Genomic DNA, 13244 nt, shown 5'->3' with positions numbered 1-13244 from the left:
ATACATAGATAGTAAGGTTGCTTAAAACCTCGTGACATGCTCAGAAAAGTGACTCATAAACTTAAACTCTAAGAAAAATGACTGAACAATTACTATATGTATGAAGGAAGTAAAACAGTTTGTGTGTGCTGATAAGCAGCAAAGACTACTTTTGCATAAAGGACAGTTCTGAGTTGAAGAGTAAAACCCATTGCTGATATGTGTTCATTATCGTAGCAAACAATACACATATTAATGAATTTTGGACTTGAAGTAAAAGAGTTTGGTGCCACTAACTGTTTAGAGTACAGTTTTATTATGGTTCTAATCACTTCAGGTCAGTTATTTCATTATTTGTGTCACTGACTGCTTCTTTGTATTGCTCATCCTCACTGGAAATTGCCTCATCTCATGAGCCAGATATGAAGACAATGTCATTCTCATCAGCTTTTGGGACCTTGCCAAATTTCTTTGGGGAAGGAGGTGCAAAATGTGGACCACCATCTTTGACAGAAGCCACATTTTCACAGCTGGTCTGCCTATGACGTCCTTGAACTCTTTGGGGTTCTTGGTCTCTGATTGCTAGTAGATCATATACGGTAAAGTTGTTCTGTCAAGATTTTACAGTAACCACTCTTTTAATTGAATCTACACTCAATATTGGCATTTGAGAGTGGATATATCAATACAATGACAATCACATGGAGCACATTTTCAAACTGCTTGTGCTTTATCTGAAAGATACATCACTATAACTATTGAAACTTGTTCACATACGGCAGATTTGTCTTAATGTATAACTATTTATTAAATATGAGATTGGACTACAACTGTTTCCAACCAAAACTTTCTCAAAACGTTTGAGCAAGAAACATCACCATCACCTTGGACAACGTACTGTTTGAACTTTGCCAGTGTACATGTAGTTCCATTTTCCTTCCACCACATACTATGTTTACAATTACATTATATCAGAATGTTATGATGAGAGCAAATTTGTAATCCTTCATAACTTTCATGAGCCCCTTCATTTTAGCCTTGTCTGCTTTTGGAATATCCCTGCAATCTTCCTAACAATCAAGCACAAGTTTAAAATTTTGCTAGAACACTTCTATTTCATCCTTCATTTTGGAGACCCAGTGCATTTGATAGGTTTTGGTTGCATGTTTCAGTTCCCTGTACCTCTTTGGGCTGTTGTCATAAATATAGTAAACCTTGGTCATCATGTTCACCTTCTATAATATATTAATTTCAAACAATTGAAAAAGTATTTGACCTTAATTAATTGCTAGTCATGTTCAAAGCACATAATGTAGCTGTTCTCCCACTGATTTAGTCTTCATTACATGATTATATACATAAAGAGACATTGAGCTTGCAGGAAGTTGGCCTGTTAGAAAATACTAAATACAGTCGAAGCCTGTTTAATCAAATATCAGTCATCAAAACCACCTTCTCATCCAAACTAAACCCGTGTCCTCCAATTTTTTCACATTAAAATCAATAATTATCCACAGTAAAAGTTTAGTAAATTGATTTTCACTTACAGTAGTCCTGTATGACTACTAATCCTTTTCATATTTGAGTTCAGGATCATGTTCATTCATGCAAAGGAGTCAAGTGTCTAGAAATAGAATTAATCATGCAAAGTGTGAAAACCAAAGGTATTTCCTTATAAAGATATTTATTGCAATTAAATTTACAAAATTTATTTATTTGTTGTGATTAGAAAGAGATAAATTAATACAGTATTTATTTTTGGTACATACACAAGATATCTGAAAGTTTGGAACAATAAGTGCTTCAACAAGTTTTACAGAACGTGTTCCAGATGCTTTCCTTGTAATTCAAAACAAGTTTTAAGATAGTATTTTCATTATCTTTGAACACTTGCAAAGCATATTTGTATCATTGTCAAGGGTCCACATTGCCAGTCTCATTAAATTTAGCTAGAAACTTCCCAACAGCACTGTGAGTGATTTGTTGTTTTTTTTCACTGTCTTTCTAAATGGTGTGCATTAAATTTGGCAGCAATTTTCCACTGGGATCAACTATCTCTGCAGCATAGCAGGACTAACTCAACTTTCTCATGCTTTGACAGTGTCATAATGAGTCGCATATTTGAAATTAAGAACAGCTAAAAATTATCTATGGTACCAGTCTTTTTTTGACACCCTGTATATATGTACATGTATGTAAATCAGTTACATGCTAAAAAATATAACATCCTTTCAACCAAACACCTATCTATCCAAACTACATGGGTGTCTCCCAAGCAGTTCCAATAATTATACTTCTGTTGAGGTTAACTTGAGACTCAGAAACTTTGTCAGGCTCTTTACTTTCTTCTCTACTGCTTCAATTATTATGAATACTGAGCAGCACATCAGCCAGAATTTGAAATCTTTTTTTTTTGGGGGGGGGGGTACAGGGGTATGCTCTGAGATACATTCTTGTGTATTTCTGATAAGGATTAATAAAAATTTAACTTTTGTATCCATTGAATCTTATGTTTTTCCATGCTTAGCAAGTGAAATAAGAAAATCAAGAACTTGTATATTTGCAGAATTTTACCAGTTGCACATCATTATACCCTTCTGTTCTAGTTCAAGAAAAGATTAAGTACATCATTCAAGGGCAGATTTTGAATTTTTGACATTGTTCATAAATTGTATGGTGAGCAATGACAAAATATGCTGATTATTCAAATCGTTATTTGTTGAATACGGTTTTCAAAGTTATTGTATTCACACATTGTTTAGGAATAAATTAGTTTTAAAGTTATTGAAAAGAAGATATATTGTTAGATGTAAATTATCTTGACCAAGAGTATTGTTAGCATAAATGCTTTTACCTAGTCTGAGAAATATGATGGTGACACCGTTTGGAAAGGTGAGGTCCAAAGTTGCAAATATATCTGGAAGTGGCAACTGTATCAAATAAAGTAAAGTATCAAAAGAAATATATTAAGACCCGCAGCCACGGAAAAAGTTGGATATTTGACTAAAAATTTAGCCGTAGTGATTTTTGTATGTTTTATATACACCATGTTGGTTCTCACGTGGTTGACATAAATCACACTTGTTAGTAAACTAAAAAAAAAAAAGGTCTGTCATTTGATCTCTAATGTTCTTTTTCTATGAATATCCCTCAGTGGAAAGGGCTTTGGCTATCCAAGTATGTGTCTACTCGTCAGGAATTCACCATGTACCAACTATATATATATAGATACGAAACATGGCATCTACAGAGATATTGTTTCATTATCATAAAAAAATAATTCTCATAAAGTGCCATTAACCTTCTGTAAGACTATTCGCTGTTCTACTGTGATGCCTGGAAATAACTATTGAAATATGCACATTGCATGTGTATCAAAAATCAAGAAAACACGAGTAAGTACAGATGTCAACTTTCTGTATGTGTAAAATTTCTGAGAGTGAGAATATAGGAGAAGTGCCAATGGTGATTTAATCACTTGCTGTGATGAGATGCAGTGACTAATTTTACCAGCTATATTCTGCTTTGTCTTGCAACAAAGGAAACAACAAATATATGATGATTTCTGATGCTATTCAGTAATATCCTTATTCAACAGTATTGTCATTTGAAAGACATTGTAGATGTACAAGTAGCAATCATAAATTCCTATGATAATCTGTTTATTATTTGTACTCTGTAATGTAAATTCATATTTTCTGTAAGAAAAAAACCCAGATTTCTATGTTAATTTTAGATGATGTTACAAGATATTTCTCCAAGTTGTAATTTTAAATTTTCTAATTACCCACATCCATGCATTAAATTTTCTACATGATACTACTGTACTATTTATTATACATGAAACAAAATCAGTTAAAAGAAGCCTCAGAGCTGTCCAAGTCTTGACCATGCTTAATTACAACACATCTTAGCATTAGCATACAGCACAACAGCATTAGAAAAGTGTTTCTCCTCTATGTTATCAAGAAAGTAGCCATGTTTTGTTTGTATGACTAAGTTCAAACTACAAATGTAGCTGCAAGACATAGCAATGCTAATTTTTTTTACAAACATAAGTTTTGTTATAAACTATTTCAACACTATAAACCTTGTAAAGATGCTTTATATACCTGAAGAAACAGCCAATGTTCTAATAACCTCTCACTAAAACCATTACAAATAAATTATGAAATATTTATTATTTACCTTATAGATTGTAGTAATTTTAGGAAATATTAAAATTGCACATAAAAATGAAATACTCCTTAAAGTTATCTTAAGTAAAAAAATTACAATATTTTAAAGTTTGTTTTGATTTTGTATGTGATTTTCTTGGTAAGTTGTGTACAGTTTTATGAGCTAATATTTTAATTCAAATACTGCTGTATGGTATTGTATGTTTGGTTGGTTTTCCCTTTGTCAAATTTATATAATATTTTCACACATTTGTCACATACCCAAAATGATTTGAATGTTATTATTTTTATTTAATGTGCATAAAAACAATTATTTTGTTAAATAAATTATTTATTAATTCCTCATTACACCTAATCACAAATTTTAGAACACCACTCATTACCACAAAAAAAAAAGAATATATCAAATTATGAATATTCTTGGAATATGAAAATTTTTAAAATGTAGATTAAACCTATTAGCATTTTTATGTCCGTGATTACAGATTGGTGTATAATTAAGATAGAGTTATGAACAGTTGAGGAATATTATACATACTTGTGCTTCGCACAGAGTCATTAAATCAAATTTTACAAGTTAAATAACTAAATGGATGTAGTGGCTGCATTGAATGTTCAAGCAGAATTAAAGAAATTACTCTTAAATGAAAAACTGTATTATACTGCTGCATACTATTTTCTCTAGTTCTTAAATGTTGTAAAGTTATCTTTCTTTTTGAGGTGAAGCTATAGTTTTGAATGGTTCTATGAGGTGATATTTATGTCTACAGTTACTTTGAATTTTGTTACTCCTTTATGAGCTTTGCTTGTGGGTAGTATTGTATTATGAAACCAGAAGAATGTAATTCGAAACTAATTGTAGTTCCATGTTAAAGTTTTAGAAATTTCTGTTACATTAATTATTTCAAAATGTGATAACTTATGATTTAAAAAAGGACAGATGCCTAAATTATATCAAATGGCTTAGAACATGATTTAGTAAAATTTAATATTTAAGCTTATTTTCAAACTGCAGTCATGTTTAAAATAAATGACTCAAGTTTATTATATACTTGAATGAGCTAGTAAAGTTTAGAAATTTCATAATTTGACTAATGAGGATTATATGTTAATTAATATTGTTTTTATCCTCAGGGGGAGGATCAGCACTTTTTCCTGCACCTGTTCCTCCTGTTACACTTGATGAGAAAATAGCTGTGATAAAGCTACTCTCTACCAGAGGTGCTACAATTCAGGAAATGAACTCTGTACGTAAACAGCTATCTGTCGTAAAAGGTGGAGGATTGGCTGCAATGGCAAAACCAGCTCAAGTTAGTATATGTATTAAGATTGTTCTTATCATCCTGATAAAGTAATATATGCATGATTTATTCCTTTTGTTAACATTTTGACAAGCTTGTAAAATCTTTTACTTATAAAAGTTAAAGTATCTTCTTTTTTAGTTTACAATAAATAATAGTACAGTGAAACCATGGTTTTACGCACTCCGATTTAACATGAATTCGGATATTGCCTTTTCATTACGGCAATCCACCACGGAAGATGATGATGATGACGAGACAGATTTGTACGGCTTCACAGAGGAAGATGTGCTTGAAGCAAAGAAGCTGTCTGAATGGAGCAAAGAAGAGCTACACAAATGGCACTCTGTTGACGACGGATGCCCAACATATGAGCACTTGATGGATGCCGAGATCATCCGTAACTATAGCACCAATGGAGGCAAGTGTACCAGTTCTCGAGCCACAAGAAGTGGATAATGAAGAGCCTCCATCACCACCACCAAAAGTGTCTGAAGCCATTGAACACTTTGAGGCTAGCCTCCGTTGGCTAGAGACTCAGGAGGTGGGCCACATAAAAATCCTCCAACTCAGAAGCATTCTAGATTTTGCTCGCAGCCAGAGATATGCTACGTTCAAGCAAGGAACACTCGATCAGTTTTTTAAGAAATAAACTGCAAATGATGATTGCTAATATTCTTGAATGTTTTTATTTGTTGCTTTGTTTATTAAAAAGCCTACTAAAAATTATTTGTGTTTTAATTTCTACTCTAACAACAGTGATTCATTCACAAAATTCTTTAATTCAGAGATAATTTACTTGCCAGAAAGGGAATGTGAAAAAAACTAGTCAAAGAGGGTGAAAATAGAGGTATTTTAGGATGTCAGGTCAACATTGGGTCAGTTTGAACATTGATTTTCTTGAATCCCAATTTAGCGCGAACACGCTTGTTTCGTAATGACATTTTATGGACCCCAATGATTGCATTATAACAGGACAACACTATATCTTCATTTGACAGTAAAATCATATTGAATACTAGTACTGTGTGGAAAGTTAGATTCTTTTATTGTTATGTACATGACAATACTAAACTTGCTGCACATAATAGACAAAGAATCAAAAAGCAGGACAAATGAATGGCTTTATTGAGTATACATGATAAGCCACTATATGTGTATGTATATAGATATATACAGACACAAAACATAAACAACATTATACTTAGACCAAAATTCAGAATTATTCTTCCATTACTAGTTCTCATTGTCATCCTTAAGTCTTAATGGATAATGTCTGTGGCCACATCAAACAAAACCCTAACACCAATGTCAAACTCGAAAGCAACTAGAATCAGTTAAGGGTTGAGAGTTGATTGCTTGAACCTACAACATCTCAACTCCTATACTACCTTTCGCTGTCTGCAGTCAGTTGTGGGAAGGCAGTTACTCTTAATATTTAGAAATAAACTTAACATAGAATTAAACTTCCCTAGAATTCTACAATGGAAAACTCTCAATGTCCACCCTTTTTTTAATAAGATATAAAAAAGCAAAAGATATTCTTATAGTAGAAATTATATATATATAATATATTCTTTTTTTAAGGGTACTTAGGAAATGTGGTTTTTATGCATATTTTATATAAAAAATCATAATAAAAAACACCACATGACAAGGCATTAAATATGAATTAATTTTATTTCTGTGATTAGGCTTGTTACACACTAATACAAAAAAAATATTTCAACTTGTGCGAAACAAAAGTATACAAATCGTAAATGTAGATTTTTACAAAACTTTCTGTTCATTTATAAAATTATAAAATCGTTGATGAACAAATAGTTAAAGCTATACACAGTAAAAAATGAGACATTTTAGGTAAAAGTGAAATTTCAAAAATGTTATGAAGTAATCAGTGTTGTTATAAAATACAACATAGTCACAAACTTCATAAAACCACTAGTGGCAAGTAATTTCACATTTGCATGCAATATCAGTGCTAGTATATTTTGTCATTGGTTGGTTATGTTATGAAATGTAGTACACTTTCTTTTTGCTTCATACAAAGGATTGATCAAGAATGCATTTCTCAAATACTGTATGTGTAGTATATATATATATAAATACTGGCCTTGTTTAGAATTTTCTAATAAAAATTGTTTCTTTACTCAGATTTCATTTAACTAATATGTTACTCACAGAAATTGAGTAAGAATTTGTGTATGCTATGTTTCTTAGGGTGCACATTAAATGCACTGGTCACAAAGATGCCTAAGGATATTTTTGTAATATCATTTTAATCTTTATACCTTGTCACTGATATCTCTTGTGTTCTTCCTTCTTATGGCAAATTACATAACCAAATTGTTTGACAAAAGAAACATAAGGATATTTAGAAGAAAGAAGACCAAATGATTGCGGTAACTCGCGCCACAATTGTAAGTGAATCACACACAGAATACTAATGCGATAGTAATAGAGAAGATAGTTCGGCTTGTCAACTGAAATTCTAAAGCAATAGAATAGGCCTAAATGGACTTTTGACAAGAAGAAGAGAACTATATATATATAGTATTTATGATAAGCCTATAATCTCCATTGTGTAAAGAATTTGTTGTACATATGTTAACTTGTTCCGATTATATATATTATTTTGAAAACAAGTGAAGTGCGTGATGTTTCTTTATCATTGAATTTATTATCAATAAGTCACAGACACCTACTGTATAAGAATCCTAAGCCTAACAACAACACAGTATATATTTATACTATCAAGAAGTAAAAGTAAAAGCCTTTTATTTTGACACTTGGCAAAGAATATGTATTTTAAATTCTACATCTTGTAATAATATTAATTTTAAAAAAACTACCTTTGAAATTGATATAATGTAGCACACAAATGTTTTCAAGAACAAAATAGCAATGTTTAAAGAAACTATAAAGAAATTCCTAAATCTATGATTTGTTACAGAGATTTGTTAATTTCTCATTAGAATCCTTTGTTCACCCCTGTAAATGACCTCTGGGTAGCCAGAATATATCAAGAAACCACTTTGTTTACTCAACATTGACACATATAGAATATAATCTCTTTATCCAATCATTGGCTCTAGCTGATTACAAAATTGAGCATCATTTGTAATTGTTAAGACTACATTGTGTTTATTAATAAACTTTTAAACTGTGTTACAAGTAAAAACTATATGGTTCAATTTCAAAATAGTAGATTAAAATTGTAGAATAGCTCAGCAAGAGGAGTGAAATATTTTTAAAAACTTCATAATATGTTAGACAACAATAACAACTTTTTATTTTTGTTGATATTGCTGAGATCATTAAATAATATTTGACTAGTTTTTGTTTATTTGTTTTTAAAAGTCAAGTATCTATTGCTAGTTTTACTTAAGTTTGAACCAAGTCAGCAGGATATTTTGAAGCATTGTTATTAATTCAAACTGTGTGTTCTAAACCGTTTCTAACGTTACAACACAATTTTATGTTTGCAAAACTAATTTTGCCTTTGTCTCTGGAACTGTCATTTAAGATTAGTAAAATTGTGTTATAATATTCAAATATTGTACAAGTTAAAATGCTGTGTTCTGGTGTTTAATGTTCTGTTTTGCTGATTCCATCTGATATTGTAGGAAATGCATTGGATCAAATTATTAGTGGTCAAACAGTAAGAAACACAGGTGACTTATATTCATTAGAAATCTTAAAGAAATACACTGAGCATATCATATGATTTAAAGTGTATTAGATTTCCATAAACTGTATGATTTAAGATACCATGTAACTGATGTCTAATGTTCTGTTTCACTTAGGTTGTTTCGCTGATTCTGTCTGATATTGTAGGAGATCCATTGGATTTGATTGCTAGTGGTCCAACAGTAAGGAACACAGATGATGCATCATATCCATTAGAAATCTTAAAGAAATACAATATTGAGAATGATGTACCACAAAGTGTATTGTGTGTTTTAAAGAAGCCAAGAAAGGTTTATGAAGAGAAAGATCTTTATCATGTTCAGAATTTTCTGATTGGAACAAACAAACAAGCATTGGAAGCAGCAAGAGCCACAGCATTTCAGTGTAATTATCATCCATGTGTTCTGACAATGTCCCTTCAGGGAGAGGCCAAAGTTGTTGGATGGGCAATGGCTTATCTTGCTGTAATGTGTCAAGAACTGAATAATCTCAAAAGAATTGAAGAACCAGAAGTTGAGAAGTTGTGTACAGCTTTGTGTGTGAGTAAATCATCTTTAATTGAACTTCTGACCACTCTAGAAACTCACAGAAAAGGATTCTGTATTATATGTGGAGGAGAAACCATAGTCAAAGTAACTGGTCAAGGAAAGGGTGGACGTAACCAAGAAATGGCTCTTGAGTATTCTTTGCAGAATTACTACCTATCCAATTCTCAGCTGTCAAGGTCAACATCAGTGTTACTTAGTGCTGGTACTGATGGGATTGATGGCCCTACAGATGCAGCTGGGGCTTTTGGATATCATGAATTAATCTTGAGGGCTTTAGAACAAGGTCTAGATCCAGGCAAGTACCTATCCAATAATGATTCCTATGGGTTCTATTTGAAATGTAATGGAGGAAATGATCTTATCAAGATAGGGCATACGGGAACAAATGTAATGGACATTCAAGTGTTGCTTATAAGAACAATCCAAGACTAAAATACTGAACACTCAAGAAAGCATGAAGATGTTATTCCAATTGGTAAAAAAAAATGTAATCAGGAAGACACTTCTTTTGGAAATAGTACCAAAAGTTGCATCCTAATAGAGAATTTAGTAACGAATTTCAAAACTCATCTAATATTTTTGTTGCAAATGCTCGTGAAAAACAATTTCTACATGGTTAAGTATGAGATCTACAAATATGTTTAACCTTGATAGAAATCACATACATCAGTACAAAAAAACTTGTGTATATTATCTTGTTTGCTCTGATGAGAATGGAAAAATGTTAAATAGAAAAACAGTACAAAAGCATTGAAATTTTTTGTAGTTTCATTTTGTGTATATGTTTATTAAGAAACAAGAATTGTATAGAATTTCTCGTGTTATAAAATTGTAAAAGTTTACAGTCATAGGTTTAGTTTTACTTTAGAACAAAAGTAGCTCAGATTCAAAGAAAATGCAGAGGAGAAGAAAGGAAAAAATAAGAAAGACAAAGGTCCACAATATTTCAAAGTGGTATGACAAGAAGACTATCTTTTAACTACAAAAAAGGCCAACTATTTTATTTTTATTTTGCTATTAACATACAATGGCCAATTATCCACAATATGGTACTTTTATGTAAGCCTAATTACCTATCCTAGAACTAGAACTACTCAAGATAATAAAATGTTTGTACAACTATTGTTATATGTCGTATAGTTAAAAGCATCTCATCAGCTGAGATTGTGACCTACTGTTCATTTAAAAATAATTGACTAGGTACTTGAAGATTGTCTCTATCTGGGCTTCTCTACAAAAAAATTACCTTTATCCCATGATTTTTGCTTTTTATTGATATTATTATTATTATTGCTTCCTGACATTTTGGTTTTACACATTAATTGTTACAACTGCTGGTTTGGGTGGCAGAACATATTTGAATTTGGAAGAGGGGCACCTTATTTACAATTTTAACTACGATCATTGAATTCAAAACTAAAACAGCTACTTTCTATGATACTTATACATAAGTTCCTATTACCCATTCAAAGAGGCACTTTGCTACTTAGTAAATATTGAGAGGGGCATGTGCCCCTCTCATTATATATATGTTAAAAATATAAAGCATGGCACATGTTTGAAAATAATACAACAATAATTCTAATGAATTTTCAATGGATATTAATAACGTTTTCACAATATGATAAATAGAAGTACTGTTGCAAAAGACAGTAACAGCAAAACTACATTAGCGGAACCATTACCATCAGAAAAAATGAAACTGGAAGCAGTAATTGATGAAATATATGCATATACATGCACACATAGTGTTTTAAAGGACTGGCTCATGAGGCCTACATTATGGGCAATCAAATATGGGAACTTACAGTTTCGTATATAGCTATGGTAACTAAATTACTGCATACACACACCAACTTATGGGGCTTATATAATACTTTCCTATGGTAATGTGGTAACACATAGACTTATGGAGCTTATTTAATGTACACTGCTGTAATTATTTTTTGTGCAATACATAGCTTGTTGTTTAAACATCACTGTACAAATGGTATAAGGGCAATATAAGTGTATTTTCAAATTAGTTTAAATAAAATTTATTTAAATTTCACAGGCAAGTTAAACATGTTTAATTTGTGTTAGGTGATAAAATATAAGTGTCCATATTATTTTGAAAGTAGTCCTGTATGGAGAATTGCTCATGACAATAAAACTTAGTTTTAAAAAGCATACTACATATTTGTAATCATCCCATCATCAAGTTCCTTCCTTTGAAGTGGTTGTGGAAATAGAATAAAATGGTCAAACACTATCAGCGTGAGGGCTTTAAACATTACAAAACAAAAAATAGCACATCCATAAACATGATATTTTCATAAGTGTGCATTGTTCTTTGTTTATTGTATAGTAAATAAATTTTAACTACAAAATATTGGATTGGATTTTACATACTGATTTATTTGTTTGTGTTTAAAGTACAAAACTACACTAATTACCTATGTGCACTGTGCCCACTATGTGTTACAACCTGATTTTAGCATTATAAGCTCTCAAGCTTACCACTGAGACACTAGGGGCTTTACACATTGGACTTCTTTGTAAACCCTTCTTGAGGCTAATGTAAATGTAATGTATATTCTACTTTCTATGCTTGTACTTCAAATATGTAACTTTCCGTCTCTTTCATCTGTACATCATAATGACTTGGTTTGCTTTACTTGATGGGCTTCTTCCTGTCCCAACTCCGAGTTTATCAATGTCTTCCTTGTCCACCTCATCTTCATGACTCTTTTGCTGTGGCCTAAGATCATGTCTCTTCTGTCTTTCTTGAACCACAATCTCTTATATTCTTTCATTATGCTTGGACCACTCTTCTTTCTCCTTCTTCCTTACAATCTACTTGTCTTCATCTTACCTTTACTCTTTTGCTTGTATCTCCCCCCGTCACTACGTAACTGTGGCTCTTCTTCATAACTCCAATAATTTTTATGAGGCTATCCATTCTTTTTTGTTTGCCTCTTGGTTTTATTTCTTCCTGTACTGTCTCTATTTTGACTTTATTTCTCTTTTTCTTGTGATCTTCCTGGTCTGGGTGCTTTTCTTGTGGGTGTTCAATTTCCCTGACCTGAGTCTTGACCTTTTTCTCACTGTTCCCTCTTCTTTGAGAAATTGGAGTGGAACTACTCACCAACAATCTTCCTTCAATTTCCTGGTTACCTGTCCCACTGGGTCATGGATACCCTGGTTGGCTACCTGACCCCAATAGTCCCTTAGGGCTATCCCTTTCCTTTTTAACATCCTATTTCTTCTACTTGCTATTCCCTCTCCCACAGGGCAGACCATTGAGACTTTCAGTAGTAACCCTTCCTTGTAGCCAGTTCTTGATTCTGGAACCTTTGGTGCTTATTTCTCCTCTCATTATACCATGGAGATCTTGCTATTTAAGGCTCTTCACTCTCCTTCTCTTCCTACATAAGAAGTTTTTTATCAGTGAAAGATATTGTTGCGTATCTGCTTGTTTGTTAATTTCCGGTAGAAATTATTTCTGAGGAACTTCAGCGATACAAGTCCTTTCTTGATTAAACCAGTTTATTCTTTCTTGATACAGC

The 13244-nt window shown here is 31.9% G+C and overlaps 1 protein-coding gene across 8 annotated transcripts in view; it reads left to right on the top strand.

Moving 5' to 3' along the window:
* LOC106458801 (glycerate kinase-like) overlaps positions 1 to 10818 on the top strand; it is a 28134-nt gene extending 17316 nt beyond the window's left edge. For all 8 annotated transcript variants that reach the window (XM_022385146.1, XM_022385140.1, XM_022385142.1 and 5 more), the window contains 2 exons: positions 5292 to 5467; positions 9265 to 10818. In XM_022385146.1, the coding sequence (XP_022240854.1) occupies positions 5292 to 5467; positions 9265 to 10128 (1040 nt within the window). In that variant the 3' untranslated portion in view covers positions 10129 to 10818. The remainder of the gene's footprint in view (positions 1 to 5291; positions 5468 to 9264) is intronic.
* The last annotated feature ends 2426 nt before the right edge of the window (positions 10819 to 13244 follow it).

Source organism: Limulus polyphemus, unplaced genomic scaffold (genome assembly GCF_000517525.1).
Source record: "Limulus polyphemus unplaced genomic scaffold, Limulus_polyphemus-2.1.2 Scaffold517, whole genome shotgun sequence".
Classification (NCBI taxonomy): Eukaryota; Metazoa; Arthropoda; class Merostomata; order Xiphosura; family Limulidae; genus Limulus; species Limulus polyphemus.
Note: the sequence above shows the minus strand (reverse complement) of the source record. Positions and strands in the feature narration are given on the sequence as shown.